Source organism: Vombatus ursinus, unplaced genomic scaffold (genome assembly GCF_900497805.2).
Source record: "Vombatus ursinus unplaced genomic scaffold, bare-nosed wombat genome assembly UNPS02014180.1, whole genome shotgun sequence".
In the NCBI taxonomy this organism is placed as follows: Eukaryota; Metazoa; Chordata; class Mammalia; order Diprotodontia; family Vombatidae; genus Vombatus; species Vombatus ursinus.
Window position 1 is genome coordinate 2,968,008 of NW_020953958.1, and position 24,675 is coordinate 2,992,682.

The following is a 24,675-nucleotide window of genomic DNA, read 5'->3' on the forward strand; positions in this document are numbered from 1 at the left end:
AAGTAGAGGAAAAACTGGGAAGAGAAATGAGAGTGATGCAAGAAAATCATGAAAAGCAAGTTAACGTCTTACTAAAGGAGACCCAAAAAAATACTGAAGAAAATAACAGCTTAAAAAATAGCCTAACCCAAATGGCAAAAGAGGTCCAAAAGCCAATGAAGAGAAGAATGCCCTAAAGAGCAAAATTGGACAAATGGAAGTCCAAAGGCTTACTGAAGAAAATACTTCCTTAAAAATTAGAATAGAGCAATTGGAAGCTAGTGACTTTATGAGAAATCAAGACACTGTAAAACAAACCCAAAAGAATGAAAAATTAGAAAACAATGTGAAATATCTCATTGGAAAAACAACTGACCTGGAAAATAGATCCAGGAGAGAGAATTTAAAAATTATTAGACTATCTGAAAGCCATGATCAAAAAAAGAGCCTAGACATCATCTTTCAAGAAATTATCCAGGAAAACTGCCCTGATATTTTAGAACCAGAGGGCAAAATAGAAATTGAAAGAATCCACTGATCTCCTCCTGAAAGAGATCCCAAAGGAAAACTCCTAGGAACATTGTAGCTAAATTCCAGAGCTCCCAGGTCAAGGAGAAAATATTACAAGCAGCCAGAAAGAAACAATTCAAGTATTGTGGAAACACAATCAGGATAACACAAGATTTAGCTGCTTCTACATTAAGGGACCACAGGGCATGGAATATAATATTCCAGAGGGCTAAGGAGATAGGATTACAACCAAGAATCACCTACCCAGCAAAACTGAGTATAATTCTTCAGGGGAAAAAATGGTCATTCAGTGAAATAGAGGACTTTCAAGCATTCTTGATGAAAAGACCAGAAATGAACAGAAAATTTGACTTTCCAATACAAGACTCAAGTGGAACACGAAGAGGTAAACAGGAAAGAGAAATCATAAGAGACTTATTGAGGTTGAGCTGTTTACATTCCTGCATGGAAAGATGATATTTGGAACTCATGAAACCTTTGTCAGTATTAGGGTAGTTGGAGGGAAAAAATTATATATATGTATATAGAGAGATAGAGAGATAGATAGACAGATAGAGCGCACAGGGTGAGTTGAAGATGAAAGGGTCATATCTGGAGAATAAAATTAAGGGGTGAGAGAGGATTATACTAGGAGAAGGAGAAAGGGAGAGGTAGAACGGGGTAAATTATCTCACCCAAAAAAAAAAAAACAGAAAAGAAAAGGCTCTTACAGTGGAGGGGAAATGGGAGAAGGTGAGAGGGAATGAGTGAATCTTATTCTCATAGGATTTGACTTAAGGAGAGAATAACATACACACTCAGTTGGGTATGGAAATCTGTCTTACCCTACAGGAAAATAGGAGGGGAAGAGGACAAGAGAGTAGGGGGATGATAGAGAGGAGGGCAGATTGGGAAAGGGGGTAATCAGAAGCAAATACTTCTAAGGAGGGACAGGGTCAAAAGAAAGAATAGAATAAATGGGGGGGTGGGATAGGATTAAGAGAAATAGAGTTAGTTTTTCACTGCATGTCTACTGTGGAAGTGTTTTGCATAACTGCACATGTATAGCTTGCCTTTTCAGTGAGGGTGGGTGGGGAGGGAGGAAGGGAGAAAATTTGGAACCCAAAGTTTTAAAAACACATGTTTAAAAAAAATGTTTTCACATGCAACTGGGAAATAAAAAATACAGGAAATGAGGTACAGAAATCTATCTGGCCCTACAGGAAAATAGAAGTGGAAAGGGGGGGGGAGGTAGCAGGGAAAGCAGACTAGGGGAAGTGGTATTCAGAATGCATGCCATCTTGGGTTGGGGGTGGGGCAAGATGGGGTGAAAATTTGGAACTCAAAATCTTGTGGAAGTAAATGTTGAAAACTAAAAAGAAAAAAGAAAAGAAAAAAAAGAGAGAAGAGGGGAAAAAATAAAATAAATAAAGCCTAAAAAAGAAATCTTTTGAAGATTGGCAATGAAACATGCATTTAAAAAGATAATTTTTTTTAGATATAGTCAATGTGTGAATTTGTTTTGTTTAAGTATACTTATCTTTTACAAGACAGAGCTTTAAGTGATGAGAGTGGAGGGCTGTGGGGGGTGAGAAGCAGATGTACATGAGAAGAGGTGACTGTGGTAGTAGTAGGAGGGAGGAGTAGTAGTAGTCATAGCCACAGAGGTACAAAAAAAAGAAACTGTAGAAGTACATCAGTTACATTTTAAAAATGTACAAGAAAATAGAAGGAAATTCAGAAGGGTTCACTGAACAATTTTGTTACAGTTGTGTTAAATTTAATATAGACTTTAAATAGTCAGGCATTAAATATTTGTTAAGTAGGTACTATGTGAAAGGCACTGTACCAAGCTCTGGTGATACAAAAAGAGGCAAGAAGCCCACAATCTAATGGAAAAGACAACAAGCAAAGCAGTAATGTACAAGCAAGTTAAACACAGGAAAAAAATATAGGAAATAATTACAAGAGGGAAGGCACTAAAATTAAGAGGGGTTGGGGAAGGCTTCCTGTAGAAGGTGGGATTCTAGTTAGGACTTAAAGGAAGCCAGGGAAGGCCAAAGGTAGAGAAGAGGAGGCATTCCAGACATCAGGGACAACCAGAGAATATGCCCGGAGCCAAGAGATGGAGTACCTTGTTCATGGCACAGCCAAAAAGTCAGAGCCACTGGAACAAAGAGTATGTGGTGAGGAATAAGATGTAAGAAGACTGACAGATGGGGGATGGGGGTTGAGGAATGGGTTATGTAGGGCTTTGTATTTCATCCTGGAGGTGATGAGGAGCCACTGGAGTTTATTGAGTGAGGAGGTGGGAGTGGAATGGTTGGACTTGTGCTTTAGGAAAATCATTTTAATGGCTGAATGGAGTGATTGAATTGGATGATGGGAGTGGAGAGAAACTTGAGGCAGGCAGAACCAGTAGCAGGCTGTTGCAACAGTCCAAGAGTAAAGTGCATCAGGATATTGTCAGTAATAGGAGAAATGGGGACTATATTTGAAAGATGTTGCAAAGGTGAAATTGATGGGCCATGGCAACAGACTGGTTGAGAGATAGTGAGGAATCCGAGATCCTGGGTTGTAAGCCTGAGTTACTAGAAGGATGATGTTACCCTCCATGATAGTAGGGAAGTTAGGATCAAGGGAAAAATTTAGGGGGAAAGATAATTCAGTTTTGTTGAGTTTAATATGTCTACTGAATATACGGTTCTAAGATATCTGAAAGGCAGTTGTAGATACGAGATTCAAGGTCAACACAGAGGTTTTGGTAAGATAGGTGGCTTGAGATAGTATAGAGGGAGAAGAGAAGAAGGCCCAGAACAGAACCTTGTGGGGCACCTGTAGTTAAAAGATGTAACAGAAATTTAGTTTCATATACAGTTTTTTTAATATCATAATGTGCTTATTTTTTTTTGTTTGGCAACTTCATAGTAAAAAACAAAATTACAAAAATAATAACCAAGTATGTCCCACCCAAAAATACAGAATGTAATTTGCTACCTTCTTTGCATAGGTAGGGGAATTATGGATGTGTAATACTGAATATATTTAGTCTTGGTATGTTTTCTGAACTCTTTTTGTTTTGTTTTATTTTTCCCCCCAGTTCTTTAGTCTTTGTTTTGAGATATGACTCCCTGGAAGTGAGAGGGGGGTAGTTTGGAAAAGTCAGCTGTTACTAAAATAAAGGTTATCATTTTTTAAAAGAAGACTTCAGAACTTTGATCAATACAGTTACCAGTTATGAATGTTGATTGATGCTTTCTACTTCTTGGTAGAGAGTTAATGGATCAGAGTTTCAAAATGAGATATACATTTTTTATTGAGGGGGCATTTTTTGTTAAATTTTTGTTTTGTTTTACAATGTGCAAGGAGAACTAGTAGTGGTAATGATGCAAAATATATATGTGTGTATGTATATATACATATGTGTGTGTATACGGAGAGAGAGAGAGAGAGAGAGAGAGAGAGAGAGAGAGAGAGAGAGAGTAAAGAATGTTAATAACACATTTAGAGAGCCAAGGAAGCTTAGAAGGGGTTGTAATTTAGCATTTCAGTTTTGTTAATCTTGTTGAATTTAATATGTACTTTAATAGAATAAAATATATAATAGAATTTCAGTTTCTTAAGCAGAACTCTTTGAGTAGTGAACTATTCATGTCTGTTGACATTTAATAAGCTAATAATAAATTTTTTAAAACTATTATTGGAATGAAATTGTTCCTAGGGAACATATATTTTACCTGGGGAGACATCTTGTGTACCTGTAGGGATATTTCAGTTGTTCAGTTGTGTCTGACTCTTTATGACCTTACTTGGGGTTTTCTTGGCAAAGATAATGGAGTGGTTTGCCATTCCTTCTGCCACTCATTTTTCAGATGAGGAAATGGATGAAGTGACTTTCCCAGGGCCACGTAGCTCATAAGTGTCTGAGGCCAGATTTGAACTCAAGAAGATGAGTCTTCCTGCCTGTAGGCCTGGCACTCCAGCCACTGTGCATCCTAGCTACCCCATATAGGAATATAGTGAATAAATATAAAATATAAGATGAGTTTTGGGAGAAAGGACACAAGTCAAGAAAGACTTCCTGTAGGGAGCAGTGCTTGAGGTGATTCTTGAAGGAAGCTTTGATGGCTGATTCTAAGAGATGAGAAATGAGGGCATTCCAGACATGGGAAATGGTCAGAACAAAGGAAAAAAAAAGAGATCAGAAGGTGCTAAAAGAGACTAGCACTAGACTTATTAGCTGTGTGAAGGAGAGCGATGGAAATCTGCAAAGTTATATTGAGGCCAAATTATGTTAAGGGTTTTCAGAGCCACGTGGAAGAGTTTACATTTTTGTCTTAGCAACAACAGTGAGCTATCGGAGTTTATTGTGTAAGGGAATGACTTGGTCAGTCCTGTGATTTAGGAAAATCATTTTGGCGGTGGAGAATGATAATGAGTGATGACCCTAGGGGGAGGTCTTAAAGTGGAGACTGGATATCCATTTGTTTGGGATATTGTTAGGCTATGGTTCTATGACAATTTAATGCATATTATTATCTGTTCAATTTTACTAGGAAAGAGGCAAAGGGAAGAGAACAAACATTTATTAAGTGCCTTCTATGTGCCAGCTATTGTACTAAGTGCTTTACAAATATCATGTCATTTGATCTTCACAACAATTCTGTAGGGTAGGTGCTATTATTTTTATAGTTGAAGATGCTGTGACAGAGGTTAAGTGACTTCCCAAGGATTACATGGCTAGTAAGTATCTAAGAATGTATTTGAACTAAGGTCTTCCAGACTCTAAGCCACTTGTTTCATTTTCGTCATCTTTGTTAGAATTTCTGTACCCATTATTTTCTTGGAAAATTACTAAGAATTATTTTCCTGCTCTGTAAATTTGAGTAAGGCATATTATGGATTTCAGCATACTTATCTGTAAAATAGGATGTTTTGAAGATTTTGGCTTTTAAATGTTTTGAAATGCCAAATGAGAAGTGTGGAGTACCTCAACATTCTTTTTGCGTGTTTTAAAAAATGCTTGAACAGTAGTACTGGCTAAGGAGTGAGAAATAATGGAGAATGATAGACTGAAATAAAATTCTGTCATATTACAATGTGTAAGTTAGATACTAGAAATGAAGACTGGGATAGAGCCAGACAACTGGATTGATCACATATTGAGAAGAGAACAGAAAAATGCCTATCAGATGAAATTGATAAGAATAATAAAAATGAATTTTTTTAAATTGAAAGTTCTATTCAAGTTTATCAGGGATACAAACCTTCAACAGGCTCCTACCCTCATGAGATCTATATTTTCATAACTCAGAACACTTTTTGGGGGAAGCGAGCAAAAGGAAAAAAAGTGAAAGTTGAATCAGTTTTGAAACTTTAGTGAATTATTGTACAAAGTACATTGTAGAAGGAAGTTCAGTGATTATTGGTGATGTTCATGTGTGCACATAGTATCTCTGTTCCCCCATTAGCCTAAATTATCATGGTTCTTCTATATTTCCATCCTCTTGTTCCCATATGTGATTCATATATTGATCAGAGCCAATGTAATAAAATTGAACCATCAGTTATCACGGTATAGCATCTAATTGGATATGTGTAGAGAGACACACTGTGATATGAGTAGAAAGCTAGACTGGCATAAAGAAGACCTGTGTTCAAATTTTGTCTTCAACTCTCAATCAGCTATGTAATTATGGGCTTGTCATTTAACTTCAAACACTTTTTTCCTGAGGATAATACTTAGTCCCTACCTTACATAATAATATATGTAAAACACTATGCAAACTTAGAAAGTATATGAATGTAAAAGCTTTTGTTAGATGTATACTTTATGCACTGAACTATACTTCATGCACTGAACTAAGTTCTGAGTATACAGAGAGAAAAGCAAGGTTGCTCTGGTGATGAGGAGCTTATGTGCTGATGGAGAGACAATATCTAGAAGGAGTTTTAGCTTATAAGTCAGATGGAAAGGCCCACTGATCCTTAGGGGGCAGAAACAAGGCAGAGGGATAATGGTAATGCATCTTCTTTTCTGTCACCTCCAATGATAAAATTGTATCTATTTCTGATGTTCACTCTTTGTCAGTGACACTATCAGGCCCTGACAGTGCAGAGAGGACTTCTTTTCCTAGAATAACTTTTCTTCCTAGGAGGCGTGGACACAGCTCCTGCCAAGGCATTTGTCAGGCTTTTTCCATTTATAATGGCATCAGGGATCCAACTGGATGCAGAGCCAATGGTCTGGGCCTTATTGCTGCTTCCATTGCTCTTCAGTTTTCCTGGAGAATGAGTCCCACAAGAATTGTTCCTCTCTGTGACACTTGCAGAGATTGAACTGGAGACAGGAGGAAGAGGAAGTGCTCTTGATTTTTCTGATCATTGGTTACAGTTGGTCATGGGTGGAAATGGCAGATCCCTTCTCCACGAGAATTGTTTCCCTCTGGGAGTGGGGATCTGGAGGTTGAGGTGGAAACGCCTTATTTTTTCCAGGGCTTTTGGACCCTTACTTCTGGGTTTTTTTCCCCTGAGATCTGAGAGAAAGTGACAGTTGAGGCAGTGCCTGTTGGCACATGCTGCCTCTTAATGTAATCCTCTGTGCATATTGCTGCTCCAGCTTAGCTGGCTAACTTGACCCACCAATGGTGGCTATTCCTGTATAAACATGAATCACTTTTTTTATGGAAAGGTTAATTTATCATTACATGTCAACTAGTTTAAAACAAAATATTACAAACTATACTTGCCTGGTACTATTTGAGTTAGTTTTAATTATTTCCGGTAATGAGAGGCAAGCATAGCCCCTTCTGTGGTAGCCACAGGAATGCCTGTTTTAGAATTAACTAACTTTCATCATAAATCATTTCCTTTCAAAATCTATCTTTTGGAACTCATTGAGACTGCTATTCCTCCACTACTTCTCTAGTGAGTTGTATTTTCACTCACCCTCCCTCCAAGTCATTGGCTATAGTAGCACAATTGGAATACTCCATTGCTTCTCTTAGACTCTCCCTCTGTCACTACCATTCAACAGCCTCTGTTCTGTTGAGGTTGAAGATCTCAAATTTATCACCCAATGCAAATCCTGATGGCAATTATCAGTCAACACCTAGGACATTCTTCTTACTTTATCAATAAGTTCTATGCCTAACTCATAGTGTTTTTCTTCAAAGATTCCATAGTCCTACTTTTGAACTAGGAGACTTCATTCATATTGATGTTCCTTCAAATACCTCCTAGTTCCCCCAATTTATTCAGTTTTCATGACCTGCTCTTCCACCCCAACTCAGCTGCACACAAATATTCTATACCCTTAGTCTGCTCATCACACACAGATATTATAGCATAATATCTGAGGACAGAATTCCAAGTCCATTCCTATATAAATACTAGCTATTATTTGCCAAATGGTTTCCTAATGATGAACCATCTTTGCATCCTTGGTATACAAATTGATCATGATGAATAATTTTGAGGTATATTGCTATATACTTTCTGCTATGATTTTATATAAAATTTTAAAATCAATATTCACTATTGATATTCTATAGTTTTCTTTCTTTGTTTATACTTCTCTAAATTTGGCAGTAGAAATATATGTCTTATAAAAAAAAGAGTTTTGTAGAGTATTTTCCCTCAATTTTTAGGTTGTTTTGTAGAACCATAGGCATTAATTATTTTTAAACATTTGGTACAATATACTTGCAAATTTGTTAGATTTTCCTTCCCTGTCCCCTAATCCCCATGGTAGTTCTTAAGCTGCTTGTTCATTTCATTTTCTGAGATTTTGATATTTAAGATTGCAATTTTAATATAGTTATTTAGAGTATTTTATGTTTTTGTAGGTAATCTATCACTTTAAATTTCTCAGTTTTATTAATACATAATTGTATAGGATTGGTTCTGATTATGCTTTTTATATCTTCTCTTTTTTGTGATTTCATTTTTTAAAAAATTTTCATTTTTCTAATTTAAATTATGTACCATAGCTAATACATGCAATAATTAATGCTAGTTGCTGAACCTAATATGAATGCTACATATTACATATGTAGGTTTGTTATCCATCAAGTTATGTTTCATAGATGTTGATATGTATTTAGTTAATTTGTCAGCACCTCAAATTCTTTACCTGGAGAAATATAGGAAAACTATGATTTTATTGGTCAAAATATAGCACTAAATAGTTAGGTTTTGCTGGTGACAGATAAAAATACTAAAGATGGAAATTAGGGCTTTTCTCATCAGCTTCATCTACCATTTGCCTGGGCTCAAATTCATTTTTATTTAAACCTTGGAAGATGAAGTATGTAGGAGTTGGAATCCTAAATTAGGCTTGTAACAGAAGACTTTTATCTTTGCTGAATGCGGAGAAGTCAAAAGTAAAGACCTAATCACATTCTGGGAACACTCTGCCAAATAGGTTTTGTTAGCTAGATGCTGTGGCTCTCATTAAAGAGTTATCAACATGCCCTTATCATGACACTGTACCTACCCTTTGTTGTCAGTGTCGTTCAATCAGTTAGTCGTGTCTGACTCTTCATGACCCCATTTGGGGTTTCTCTTAGCAAAGATACTGGAGTGGTTTGCCATTGCCTTCTCCAGCTCATTTTACAGACGAGGAAACTGAGGCAAATATGGTTAAATGACTTGCCCAGGCAGAGTCACATAGCTAGTAAGTGTCCGAGGCCAGATTTGAATTCAGTTCCTCCTGACTCAATACCAGCACTTTATCCACTGTGCCACCTGGCTGCCCCTAGTTATATGTTATACTGTAACATTAAACACTATCTCCTAGTAGACTGAAGCTGAGGTGGCTTGAGTTACCAGATATCTCTTGAATTCTTGAAAGTAGTTGCAAAGAACAGTGCCTAGAAGAGACAAATAGACCATCAGATCAAGGTGCCAGACAGGATCAAAGGAGTTCAGTGGACCAGCAGAGCAGAATTGCAGGGTCCATCAAAGAAGTCTAGTGAACTTATCCAGAGCAACAATTCTCAAAGTTTTTTCCAAAGGTAGAACCTGTTAGTCCTTGCACTCTGATAGCCTACTGACATTTGTGAACCCAAGGTGACTTCTACTTTATGATAATACATCACCCCAGGATTTATGAGGAGATAAGAGAACTCAGTCATCAGTCAATTAGCAGATATTTATTAGGTGCTTAATAAATGCCAAGAACTTTACTGTATTCTGAGTTACAAAAGGAAAAGCAAAAATATCCCCTTGCCTTAAGGAACTTATATTCTAATGGAGGAGGCAGTATTTATGTGTATCTTTATGTAGATAGACAGAGGAGTCTTAGAGAAAACTTTGGCTGTCAGTTCTTCAACAAGCATTTATTAAGCCTTTGCTATCTGTCAGACACTGTGCTGAGTGTTGAGCATACAGAGAAAGGCAAAAACAATGTCAGCGTGACCTGATATTTCACTAGTGCAGCAAACTCAGGAATGAGGAAACTCCTTTTACCAGTGAAGGTCATCAACTGCCCTGGAAGTCTAAGAGCTTTGCCTAGAGCACTGAGAGGATAAATAGTTTTCCTGAAATCAAACAGCAGGCATATTTTGGAGGTGAACTTTAAACTCAAAGCTGTATGGTCTTCAGACTAGAGAATTTAGAACAGTGACCTAGCTAACGTAGAGTTCATTGTTGGACAAACTTATAACCAAGAGAACTATGTCGAAATAGTTGTCCAGCCACATTTCATATTTGTATCTCTGACTGGCATTTAAACTGCAAGCCCTTTTCAGTGAATGCTTAGAGCTCTTACTCAATTTATAGTATTTTTACCTCAGTTGCCATTATCCTCAAGTAATTTAAAGAGAAACCACACACACATTTTTCTCTTCCTGGTAAACTTCACTGTGGTAGTCTACCAGCATACTACCGGAGAGAATAATAGACAGTAATTTTATATTGCCAAGAAAAACCCCACAGGGGTTGTAGAGAGTTGAACATGACTGAAATGAGTCAACAAAAATAATTTTAGATTGAGATCTGCAAGAATAATCTAGGCTAGGAAATGGAATTCACAACTTAGTACTGGAAAAGCAAACAAGGGAATTTAATATCAAAGAAAAGTTCTGCTGTATTCTATTCAGTCACTATGATAGTGCACAGACTCAAATCTTTATTAAAGAAGGGAACTGAAAAATTTGTAACATTAACAAAATGAAAGAGAAATAGTATGTTTTAAAATTTTAGTTGCCAATATGACCAGGAAACAGATTATATTATACGAACAATTAACAGAAAGTTATGTAAATTCAACAAGGTATTTTTCATTTTCATGTTATGCTCCTTTGTTAAGTAACAGAGAAATGAAAGATATAAGAAAAAGCAAAAACTCAGTTAAAAATTAAATATTATATAGGTATATACACTAATAAGGCATTAAATATTGCTTAAGAAATTATTATAAAATATTCATCATACTGACTTTAAAAATTTATGGCCCTCACATTAACTATTTAGTTATTCTAACATCTTTCCTAAGTCAATATAACATAAAATTAAAATAAATCACATTTTCTGTGTTTAAAACTTAATATTGTAATGTTCAGAGGCAACTCAGACCATTTTAGGGAATAGATATGATTTTAAATTATAGAAAACATGTTTATGCTATAAAACTAATTCTTCCCTATGTAAGGAAACACTTTTAGGAATATGTTTTTAATGACTCACAAGGCATTTTACGTTTTAAATTCTTGAAATTGACAAAAAACAAGTCTTTAGGTTAGCAATGTATAGTGTGGTATAGTGAAAATAACACTAGACTTGGAGACAATAGACCTGCTTTTGAGTGACACTCAGAAACTCGTAGTTGCTATATCATTTTGCTAATGTTATAAATTGTTCAATTCTTTTAGGTAGTTGTGGATCTCTTACAGAAGACTATAATATTTTAAAGCTTTATGGGATCAGGAAAATATCATCTACAAGTATAAGTATATGAAAGACCTCATAGGGGATCCTCCTCATAAAGTTAAATTCTTTCCTGTGTCCCCTTCATCACCATGGTAAATGCACCTATGGCAAGCTTGCATCTCCCTTTTTTATTCCTTTGTAGTCAGATGATCATAATCTCTTGTTTTATCTTTCAAAACATCTTGAATATTTTGGTGTATAGAAGGAAGTCACCTTTTTGGAATAAAGCCAGTAAAGCAGCAAAACATTTCTTACTTTTTCATTACCAACAAATTAATGAGTGTAATACAATCTTGTAGTGAATTGTATAATGGTAAAGACATGGTCCAATGTGGAAGATTCCTATTGTGCACAGTACTTTCATATATTAGGCACTATATAAATGCTAGCTCTTATTATTTGTTTTGTTTTTAGGAATTCTTCATCCACTTATATTTGTTTTTTAATGTATATATAGTTAAAACAAACTCAAGTCATTCTTCTCTGTAAGATTTCAAGTGATCTTTTATTTTATTTTATATTTTATTCTGAAATGGTACAGTATTGCTTTTAGTTGCTCTCTCTGCTTCTCAAGGAGATCAGGTGTTACCTGAAGTGTTTTCTACCTTCTTTTGGGTTCCTTATTATGAGAGTTAATTTCCATTGGTTAAACTTCTTCAGAAAATGTTTATACTCTCTGTGTATATTTTTACACTCATTTTTCATTTGGCAGTATTCACAGAATATTTAAGTAACTCAGTTTAGAATTGTTTAATTGATTAACTTTTCTGATTTCTATTCTTCTGATTTTATATGAATTTTTTTACTTGAATAATACCCATTCCTTAATTTCCTCTCCAAGGAGAGCCAAATTATCTTTCCGTTTTAGTGGAGCTTCATTTTGCCATCAGTTTTTATTTAGAGCACGAATATAAAGATTAGGTTCCATTCATTTCCCTCAGTAACATGTTCACTCATTGGTCATTGGAAAGATAGCACACTTTTACAGTGCCAACAGCCAAGCTAATGGTTACTTTGTTCAGTTGTATCAGACTCTTCGTGATCTCATTTGGGGTTTTCTTGGCAATGACACTGGAGTGGTTTGCCATTTCCTTCTCCACCTGATAAGGAAACTGAAGAAAACAGTGTTAAGTGACTTTATAGCCAATGCCTGTAGGCAAATTTGAACCCAGGTTTTCCTGATTCTGGACCTGGCACTCTATCCACTGTGCCATCTAGCTGCCCCAAAAAATTACTTACCCTAACCTATAGTGGGACGCCAGGAGAATGGTGTTGTTTTCTACAGTAATAAGGAAGGTAGGAAGAGTGGAAGGTTCAAGGGGAAAGATAATGAGTTCTGTTTGAATATAATTAATGATTTTAAGATGTCTACCAGACATCCATTTTGAGATGTCTGCAAAGCAGTTGGAGATGCAAAATTAGAGGTCAGCAGAGAGTTTGAAGCAGACCTGCAGATTTGAGAATCATCAGCATAGAGATGGTAATTAAATCTATAGAAGCTGATGAGATTGCCAAGTGACATAAGGTAGAGGGAGAAGAGAAGGGGGCCCAAGTCAGAACCCTGAGGCACATCTACGATGAGAGGGTGTTATTTGGATTAGATTCCAGCAAAGGAGACTAAGGAGCAGTCAGGTCAAAGAACCAGGAGAGAGTGGTGTCCTATTGTTGTATATCCTTCATTCTCAAAGAGGACCATGACATCAAGAAAGTGATGCCATGATATGCAAATGAATTGGATTTCATTGAGGGAGGGCTGTGCAAAGTCACTAGCCTCACTTTCTCCTCTGGAGCCATCTGGGTCCAGTGGCAAGATACAGATCAGAACATCTGGAGATGGCCCAGGATGCAGTGGCGGGCCTTGGCCTTTTCAAGCTATGGCCTTTAACAGGTGTCAGTTTGACTGAAAAACTATTGAAGAGACTATCAAGGAAGACACAGTGATCAGTACTGTGTCAAAGGCTACAGAGAGGTCAAGGAGGATGAGTATTGAGAAAAGGTTATTTGGAGAGAGAAATTTCAGTGGAATAATAAGTTTGGAAGCCAGATTGTATGAGGTCAAAAAAAAAAAGAATGAGAACAGAGAAATTGGAAGCACCTGTTGTAGGCACCCTTTGAGAGTTTAGCTACAAAGGATAGAAAAGATATAGGACTCCAGTTAGCAGGGTTGGAAGGATTAAGTGTGGATTTTTATAGGGTAGAGGAGACATGAGCATGTTTGTAGGCAGTGGGATATGAGAGAGTAGAGCTTGGAAATAAGGGATAGGGGGGCATTCTTGCTAGAGGAGATGGGATAGAAGGGATCACTAGAACACTAGAAGGTTAAGGGCCATAGTAAGGAGTAAGGCCATTTCATCATGTGAAATGCATGAAAGAGGAGAAAGTAGCAGATAAGGAAGAGGGAAGAAAAGAGAACTCATAGCAAATGACCTCAAGGTCTTCTATATATATGAGATAAGGTTCTCAGCTGAGAGAGTTAGGGGAGAGCAAATTTGAGGAGGTATGAAAAGATTTGAAAGAGCTACTGTGGAGAATGAGCCAAAGAACTAAAAATTTTGAAGGAACCCCAAGTCCAGTTAAGAACGTCCATTCTTTGTCACTCTCTTCCTTGGGTATATGCCGTTATATGCCTTGCAGTGAACTCTCTGGGTCCGAAGGAATGGACATTTTAGTCACTTCTTTTGCATAATTTCAAATTGCTTTCCAGAATAGTGGTACCATTTCACAATTTCACCAACAGCATGTTAATTGTGTTTGTCTTACCACAACCATTACAATATTGATTATTCCCATCATCTGTCATCTTTTTTTAATTTAATATATAAGAAGTGAATCCTTAGAGTTGGTTTGGTTTGCATTTCTTTTATTAATGATTTGAAGCTATCTTTAATATGGTTGTTTATATTTTACAATTTTTTTGAGATCAGTTTGTTTAGTTACTCAAGGAATGGCTATTAAGTCTTATTTATTTTTGTCATTTCCTTATATCTTGGATATGAAACACTTGATAGATATATAGAATGAAAAAGGTTTTTGTTGTTGCACCCCTTACACTTAGATGAGTAATTTGGTTAAATAGAAAAGGAGGTATAGAAGTTAACTGAAGAAAATAATCTAATGACTTTATGAGACATCAGGAATCAATTAAATAAAGTAAAAAGAATGAAAAAAATGGAAGAAAATGTAAAATATCTCATTGGAAAAAACAACTGACCTGAAAATAGATCCAGGAGAGATAATTTAAGAATTACTAGACTACCTGAAAGCCATGATCAACAAAAGAGCCTGGACAGCATTTTTTCAAGAAATTATCAAAGAATACTGCCCTGTTATCCTAGAACCAGAGAGTAAAATAGAAATTGAAAGAATCCACTGATCACTTCCTGAAAGAGATCCCAAAATGAAAACTCCCAGGAATATTTTCGCCCAATTCCAGAACTCTCTGGTCAAGGAGAAAATACTGCAAGCAGCCAGAAACGAACATTTCAAATATTGAGGAGTCACAAGATTACACAGGATTTAGTAGCTTCTACAGTAAAGGATGGGTGGACTTGCAATGTTATTCCTGAAAACAGAGAAGCTTGAATTATAACCAAGAATCAATGACCCAGCCAAACTGAGCATAATCTTTCAGAGTAAAAAAATGGATATTGAATTAAATAGGGGACTTTCAAGCATCAGAAAATTTGATTTTCAACTATAAGACTCAAAAGAAGTATAAAAAGCTAAACAGGAAGGGGAAAAAAAAACCTAAGTTATTCAGTAAGGTTAAACTTTTACTCTTTACATGGAAATATGATCCTTGTAACTCTTAGGAACTAGATCTCTGTTAGGACAGTTAGAAGGAGTATCCATAGAGGGTGTTGGGTATAAGTTGACTTTGATGGGACGATATTAAAGAAAAATTAAAAGATTAGAAAAAGGATTGCCCTTGGAGAAGAGGGAAGGGAGAATCAGACTGAGGTAAATTATATTATATGAGGAGGCACAAAAGACCTATTATAGTGGAGGGAAAGAAAGGACCGGGGGTGATGGGCGGTCAACATTGCTTGAACCTTAGTCTCATTGGATTTGGCTCAAAGAGGGAATAACATACACATTGAGTTGAATATAGAAATCTATCTTACCTGTAGGGAAGTAGGAGGGGAAGTGGACAAGAAAGTAGGTGCGAGGAGGCTGATAAAAAGGAGGACAGATTGGTGAGGAGGGACAGGGTAAAAGGAGAGAGAGAGAAAACTATAAACAGGGGCAAAATCGGATGGAAGGAAATACACAGTAATCATAACTGTGGATGTGAATGGGATGAACTCACCTGTAAAATGGGAGTGGATAGCAGAAATGAATTAAAAACCAGAATCCTACAATAAGTTGTTTACAAAAAAAAAAAAACACATTTGAAGCAGTGAGATACATACAGAATAAAGGTAAAACACTGGAGCAGAATATATTATGCTTCAGCTGAAGTTTAAAAAAGAAAAGCAGGGGTAGCAGTTGTAATCTCAGACAAAGCAAAAGCAAAAATAGATCTAATTAAAAGCGACTGGGAAATCTCATCTTGCTAAAAGGTACCATAGACAATGAAGTAATATCAGTTGTAATCATATGTGTCAAATGTTATAGCATCCAAATTTCTAAAGGAGAAGTTAAATGAGTTATAGGAGGATGATTTAGAGTCCTGGTTCTCCTCACATTCTGCCACATGTGGCTTCAAGGCTGCAGGTACCGTACCCACTATTTAGACATAAAGGGTGATACCATAAGCAAATTAGGAGAATAAGGAATAGTTTGTCTGTCAAATCTATGGAGAAGGGAAGAAATTTTGATCAAACAACAAATAGAGAACATTATGAAATGCAAGATGGATAATTTTGAGTATATTAAATTAAAAAGTTTTTGCACAAATGAAACCAATGCAGCCAAGATTAGAAGGAAAGCAGAAAACTGGGGAACAATTTTTTTACAAGTCTCTGCTAAAACTGCTCATTTCTCAGATATATAGAGAACTGAGTTAAATTGATAAGGGTATAAGTCATTGCCCAGTTGATAAATGGTTGAAGGATATGAACAGGCACTTTTCAGATGAAGAAATCAAAACTATCTCTAGTTAAAGAAAAAAACGTTCTAAATCACTATTGATTAGAGAAATGCAAATTAAAACAATTCTGAGGTACCACCTCAGACCTATCAGATTGGCTAAAATGACAGAAAAGGAAAATTATAAATGTTGGAGAGAATGTGGGAAAATTGGGACACTAATGCATTGTTGGTGGAGTTGTAAATTTATCCAACTGTTCTAGAAACAGTTTAGAACTATGCCCAAAGGCCAATCCAACTGGATACCCTTTGATCCAGTGATACCACTTCTAGGTCTGTATCCCAAAGGGATCATAAAAAAGAGGAAAGGACCCACAAGTATGAAAATAGTTTTAGTAGGCCTTTCCATGATGGCAAAATATTGGAAATTGATGAGATGCCTATCAATTGGGGAATGGCTGAACAAGTTGTGGTATATGATTTGTCATAGAATACTGTTGTGCTATTAGAAAAGATGAGCAGGATGCTTTCAGAAAAATCTGGAAAGACTTATATGAATTGATGTAAGGTGAAGCAAGCAGAACCAGGAAACCATTTTACACAATAACAGCAATATTGTGTGATGATCAACTATGACTGACTTAGCTCTTCTCAGCAATACAATGACCCAAGACAGTTCCAAAGGACTTATGAGGTTCTTATGAGGTCTTGTGGAGGTTCATCTCCAGAGATAGAACTGATGGAGACTGAATACAAATCAAAGCATACTATTTTCACCTTTTAAAAAAAATTCCCTTTTGGTCAGTTTCGTCTTTCACAACATATATAACCTGTGTCAGATTGCTTACTGTTTTAGGGATGGGGGAAGGGAAGGAGGCAGGGAGAAAGTTTGCAACTCAAAGGTTTTTTTTTTTAATAAAGGTTTAAAATTGTCTTTATGTGTAATTGGAAAAAATAATATTAAAAAAGAACAAAGAATTAAACACAAGTGTATATGGGAAAGAGTATGGTCTGTGTGGGCAAACTTCAACATATTAAAAATTAAGAACTTCATAGAAGAGCAGGAGTAGAAGTTATCCTCATGGATGTATCATAGAAGAAAGAAATTGGCAAGATCAGAAAATAGCATGTAGATAACCCTAATGCTTCATTGGCAGTTTCATAATTTTAGAGGAAAGCAAAGAAGATCTCTGACTTATTGTTAGGAGAACCTCCTGTAGTGAACTCATGAGCAGAAAAGGACAAGAGGACTAGAGGAAAGCCAATCACAGAAGGTTAGCAATCTGTATTGTTAGAGGGAACATCCAAATTGATGAGATGACATATTGGAGTTTCACAAAATTACATTGGTTTGCTCAGTCATATATAGGTTTTGCCTTCATTTAATTGATATCCCAGTGTGTCAAGCACAATTATATACACACATAGGAAATCAATAAATAATTGCCAAATGAATGAAATCTTGTTGCTTTTTGGTAGAAGGCAACAATTGCTTTTTTTTTTCCCCAAAGCTGATTACCAGTGTGTTCCTATTTTTATTTCAGCAGAAGTTGGGTGGAATAAAATTTAGGTGTGCTAATATGAAATATTAATTAATCATCTTGTTCATAGGGGAAGAGGAGGTGTTGCACCCCGGCCAGCAGGTGTACCAAGAGGTGCACCAGCTCCCAGAGGAGTCCCTCCTAGTCGAGGTCCAATCAGCCGTGGTAGAGGACTTCTTACCCCCAGAGCAAGAGGAGTCCCCCCAACAGGATACCGGCCTCCTCCCCCACCACCAACACAAGAGACATATGGAGAATATGTAAGTAAAATATTTCATGTGACAAATTTCATAAATCATTAGAGAGTGAGTTCCCATAAAATTCAGCTAATAAAAATGTGGTTCTAGTGTTTCTCCTCATCTTTTCTTTTACAATATTGCTTTTAAATATATGTTACTCTTTATATTAGAAATAAAGAACTGACAATGATTGTTCCATGTACAATGAGAAGAGCATAGTCTCAAGTAATTCTTAGTTTGCTGTATTACTGAAAATGGACTATTCTTAGAGATTCTTTTCTGTGGAAATAAAAATAACTTTATCTTTTTTTCTCATTTTTTTCATAATAGAGCAAGTCATTTGTCATTCAGTAATTTGTTAATATGGTTGAAAGACATATTTTACCTAGGAGGAAGTAAATATAAATGTAAATGAAAGCAGAAATAATTTTACAAGAATGCAAACCCACTGATGTCATTAATATACTAACTTAATTAATTATAAATGAGAAAAGGAAGTAGCATTGAATGAATCACTCATATTATCAAACTATTAGAGTCATAGAATAAAAGTTGTTGTAAACTAAAAGAAAGCAGTAGCAATAGGAGGAAATGGTACACCTTCTAAGTCTTCATAATAGCTTACCTTAATTTATAGAGTACTTTAACAGATAAAAGTTAATATACATAGTCTGATTCTCAGAACAGCCCTGCAAGGTAAGCTAAGCAGTTAGCATTATTCCCATTATATAGATGAAGAAACTTAATCTCAGGAAAGTAAAGTGACTTACTAAATATCTATACAACCAATGAATACTGGTGCCATAATTTGAACATAGGTCTTCTGAATCCAAATTCATTGATCTTCTTGCTATGCCATACTATCTTCCTCCCTGCTGTTCCAAATCTTCATTTAAATTCTGTGTGAATTTGTCATATTCTGGAGGGGCAACAAACAAAAAAAGGAGCTTACATTCTAATGAAGAAGACATTTAAATAAATAGATGTCTATGGGATGCCAAAGAACCTCTGTATTCTATATTCGATCCTGGAGGTAATAGGGAGGCCCTTTAGTTCATTGTGTGGGGAGTGGCGTGATCAGAGGATATGCTGGAGGGAAGAACACAATCAACAGTCATGATTGTGATGGGGATGAACTCTTCCATAACATGGAAGAGGATAGCAAATTGGATTAGAAAACAGAATGCAGCAACAGACTTTTTACAGGAGAAAACTCCTGAAATGTCAAAGATTCACACAGAATTTAAATTGAGTTGGAACAGCATTTCTTATGCTTCAGGCAGACTCATAAAAACAGATAAATGGCCATGATATCACACAAAGCCACAGTAAAAATAGATACTATTAAAAGAGATAAATGAAGAAACAACATTATACTTAAAGACATCACAAACAGTGAAATGATGTCATCACTTTTTATGTCTATATACACTGTACACACACACATTAACACACACAAACTCATATACACAAACTGGCATAGCATATGAGTACTTAAAGGAAAATAATCAAATTGCAGGAAGAAATAGCAAAACTCTAATATGGGGAATACGACATTTGCCCTCTACAGAACTAGATATATCTATCAAAAAGATAGACAAAGTATCTATAGTATTTGAAAAGAATTTTAGAAAAACCGAGTGTGTGTGTGTGTGTGTGTGTGTGTGTGTGTGTGTTGTGATCTGTAGTGATTAGTGACTGGTAATAAGAAGGAATTTATGTATTTTAAGATTGTGTACCTGATACCTTTACACATGCAGGCTGCGTGCTAGGGTATGAAGATCTTGTAGACAAATGCAGAAAAGAATCCTTCATTGACAACAGCGCAATAAAAATATGTTCATTAAAGGGCATTTGATGAAAGGATTCAAAGTTAATTGGAAACTAAATAATCCTAAATAGCTAGCATTTATAGCTAGGTTATGATTAATGCAAACTCAAGTAATACAAAATTTGGTTAAGTGCAAATTATAAAATGATACTAGGTTACATTAAAGGTGTTGCCTGTAAGCTAGTCAAAGGCTTTAACATATGATTATGTCATGAATCTTCCCTTGCCTATATCTCATGTGGATGTCATATAAATGCAGTGCTATGTATATACCAACTGTCTGTAAGCTGCCCCCTCCTTTTCTGCTGTGGAGTTTTAAATTGCCCAGCCCACAATAAAAGAAACTGAGGCAGAACTCTGTTCCAATGGCACTCTGTTAAAGGATCCATGATCCCATCTAATGAAGAGCACCTCAGATCTTCCTCATAATCTGAGATGCCCCTTATCCCAGGACCTTGTTTTTATAAGGTTTGATACCCAAATAAGCAAAAGAGGCATGGTAAAATACAGAATCTCATTGGTTAATAGATCTTGCTCTTGCGGGCCAGAAAGTAAGATGGCAAGGCAAGAGTCATCTCTGGTGGCCAAGTGGTCATAAGATGGTCACCTGCTCATGTTGGGCAGGAAAGGGTGGTCCAGAGGTACAAAAATAAGTTGAGGGACTTTTCAGAGAATCAAGGTATCCACTCATGCTGGGTTTGGACATCGAATTTGAGCAAAACAGGATGGAGATATCCTTGTCAGCATTGCACGAGTGAGCTTCATAACTGGTAAACAAGTAGTAAACATTAAAGTTTGAGGCCTACTATAAGAACCTATCTTTTCTAATTATCCTATATGATTTATGTAAAATATCTAACTGATTAATACTGATTGGAGTAGAGTAGGGATCCAGCAGCCTTGGGGCTGCTGCTTTTGTTGAGTGCAAAAGTTTAGCTTAGAGAGGATGTCTGTGACTGGTCCAATACTCTGCACCACATATTGCCTTCATCTCTCTCGTAACTTGTTTTGTCCCTTCTCCTTACAATGACATAGTCTGTTAAATACCAATGCTTGCTGTGAGGGTGCATCCATTTGTTGAGGTCATGAGATGAACAAGTCTTCAATAATATTTGACCATTGCTTTTGCTTTTCCCGACTCCATTCCTTCTTGCCATGTGTGATAGTCTACCTACTCTGTCATTAAAGTCACTCAGAATTATAAACTTGTTCTCTTTCGACACATTGATGATAAAGGTTTCCAGGTCTTTATAAAATTTTTCTTTTACCTCATCAGGGTTCATTATGATGAGAGCATATGCGCTGATGATGGTGGCGTGGCACTTTGCTGCAAGTGACAATCACATTGTCATGAGCCTGTTGTTCACTTCTTTTGTGAGGCATACGAACTTGTTAAATAGATTAGATTTGATTGCAAAATCTATGCCATCTTCACCGTGCTCCTCATCATGGCAACCACTCCAGAAAAACGTGTATCTAGCTCCGAGTTTGGTAACCTGGCCTTCATTTGCCAGCCTTGTTTCACTCAGAGCTGCTATTTGACTGTAGTACCTGTTGAGTTCTCTCACAAGAGTTGTTTGTCTTCCAAGACTACTAGAATTTTTGTTGTCCATAAGCATGCACATGTTCCATGTATCAATAGTGAGTGGAATCATCTTCACAAAAGTTTTTGTACATATTTTTGTTTCAAATGCAAAGTAGGACCTCCATATCCCACAGTACCTAGGCCAAGGTTAGGTGAAGCAGACAATTTTTAGGTCCTTAAGAAGGCTAATCAGATACCCAGGGGGCTGCTGAATCCCACTACCACTTTAGTCCAGTGAGAAGATGACCCTGTGGCCTGGGCTACTTGTTTGCTGGGTTGTGACTACAGCTCCCAGTATATCTGCACTTGTTGCTTCATCACTAGCCCACTGCTATAGAACTTGAAGGCAGGTAAAATAGTAACATAGTAAAATGATAAATAACAAAATATTCAGATGGTCAAATAATAAAATAATGAAATAGTAAAATGATGGGTAATACCTTTGGGCTTGCACAGAAATTAGATTTAAGTGAGGCAGAGTTGTGTGAAGTTGTCAGCTTCTCTCTTCCAGAGTCATTAGAGCCCAGTGGCAAGACAGAAGAAGAGTTCATCCCTGTATATGTCCTCTCATGTCTCTTCATTGAAGTCTTGATTGATCTTTATAATTGTGCTACCTTTAATTTTGAGCTGGGGATGGGGTAATTGTTCTTTACATTTACACTGTAGTTACTGTCTCTCTATGTATTTTTTCTCTGCTTACTTCATTCTGCATTAGTTTATATAGATTTCTCCATGTTTCTCTGTATTCATCCAACACATCATTTCTTTAGAGCATAGTAATGTTTATTACATTTATATACCACAGTTTGTTTAACCATTCCCAAATTGCTGGGCATCTACTTTGTTTCCAGTTCTTACCTATTACAAAAAGGTCCTGTTATAAATATTTTGCAGCATTCAGGGACATTCTTGCCATGGCTTCCTTGGAGTATAAGCCCAGTAATGGAGTCTCTGGTTCAAAGGGTATGGACATTTTAGTTACTTTATTTGCATTTTTCCAGATTTTTTTCCGAAATAGTTCTACATTTCACAGCTTCATTAAGGATATATTTGTGTATGTATCCTTCCACTACCTCTTCAACACTGTTACCATTTTTTGTCATTTTTGCCAATTTGGAGGGTGTGAGGTGAAATCAGAGCGTTGTTTCAATTTGTGTTTTTCTTATTAGAGATTTGGAATCTTGTTTCTTGTAGTTGTGAATACTTTGCAGTTCTTTTGAGAACTTTTTTATTCATATCCTTTGACCATTTGTCTACTAGAGATTAGCTATTTATTGGTCATGTGTATGTGTGTCTTGGATACTAAACCCTTAATCAGAGAAATTTGGTCCAAAGTTGTAGAGTTTTTCCCCCCATTTATCCACTTTCCTTCTTATCCTAGTTGCATTAATTTTGTCGGTGTTGAAGTTTTTTTTTTAAATTTCTAGTAATAAAAAATAATTTGGTAATTGCTTCCATCTTTCATTTGGTTAAGAATACATCTCTTACTTATAGCTGTGAAAGACATATCTGTTTTTCTTCTAATTTTTTTTATATTACAACATTTAATACTAAGATTATTTTATCCACATAGAAAATATTGTAGAATGTGGTGTAGGTTTGAGTCTAAGCCTAATTTCTGCCAGATTGCTTTCCGGTTTTTAGCAAAAAAAAAGTTGTTGTTTTTCAGTAATTTATACTTCCCGCTTTATGAAACGCTAGATTATTGAGTTCTGTTGTAATTGTATCTCCCTTCTCTAGTCTGTTTCATTAATCCTATCCTTTAACCAATACCAGGTAGTTTTTATGACTGCTGTTTTATAATATAGTTTGAGTTCTGAAAGTTCTATTTCCCCTTGATCCCTACTTCTTTTTATTTTTCTTGATAGTCTAGATCTTTTGTTTTTCATAATGAATTTTGTTATTACTTTATCAAGTTTTGTAAAGTTTCTCATTGGTCATTTGAATGGCAGAGCATTAAGAGTGTTAGTTAATTTTGGTAGTATTGTCATATTCATTTTATTGGCACAGCCTAGCCACTGAATATTACTCCAGCTATTTAAATTGTTCCTTATTTCTTTAAGAAACATTTTGTAATTGAATCTAGACAAGTCTTTTTGTATGCATTGTGAGGTCAAGCTCAGATTATGCATTTTGTATTTATTTGAAATGGGATTTTTCTTTCTCTCAATGCTTCTTCTGTTTTCTTGTTATTATAAAGAAATGATTTTGATTTTTGAGTATTTTGTAGCCTTCAACTTTGTTCAAAATATTGTCTCAATTAGTATCTTTGCAGATTCTCTAGGATTTTCCAAGGAAACTATCAATAGCCTAAGCAAACTGTGATAGTTTTATCTCCATTTTACATATCTTTGTTCCTTTAATTTATTTCTTTTCTCTTATTGCTATTGCTAGCATTTCCAGAACTATATCAGATAACATTAGGCAGAGTGTGCATCCATGCTTCACTCCTATATTATTGGAAAAGGTTTTAGTGTTATCCATATTTCATATGATGACTACTATTGGTTTTTAAAAGATGCTTATGATATATTTGTATACACACATATATACATATATGTTTGTGTATATATATATACACACACACACATATATATAAACAGACACACACACACTCTCAGTGCCTATACTTTGTAGGGTTTTTAGCATAAAGTATTGTACTTTTTCAAAGAATTTTTGCTCCTGTATTCAGACAATCAAGCAATTTGATTTTAATTTTTAACATGATTATGTTGCTTGTTTTCCTAATGTTGAAATATCCTTGCATCTCTGGTATAAATCTTACTTGTTCAGAATGAATAATTTCTTGAATTAATTGCTATAATCTAATTGATAAGCTTTTTTTCATTTTTGAGTCAAAGTTCATTAATGATTTTGGCCTATAGCTTTCTTTCTGTTTTATCTTTCCCTGGTTTAGGGCTAGGACTATATTCATCTCATAAAAGGATTCTGTTAGGGTGCATTATTTCTCATTTTTTTTTTTGAAGATAATTTGTGAATATGGCTATTAACTGTTTTTTAAAAGGT

The 24,675-nt window shown here is 35.8% G+C and overlaps 1 protein-coding gene across 2 annotated transcripts in view; it reads left to right on the forward strand.

Moving 5' to 3' along the window:
- The window catches only part of KHDRBS3 (KH RNA binding domain containing, signal transduction associated 3), a 248,424-nt gene that overhangs the window by 172,082 nt on the left and 51,667 nt on the right, over nt 1-24,675 (forward strand). For both annotated transcript variants that reach the window (XM_027860420.1, XM_027860421.1), the window contains one exon: nt 18,064-18,253. In XM_027860420.1, the coding sequence (XP_027716221.1) occupies nt 18,064-18,253 (190 nt within the window). The remainder of the gene's footprint in view (nt 1-18,063; nt 18,254-24,675) is intronic.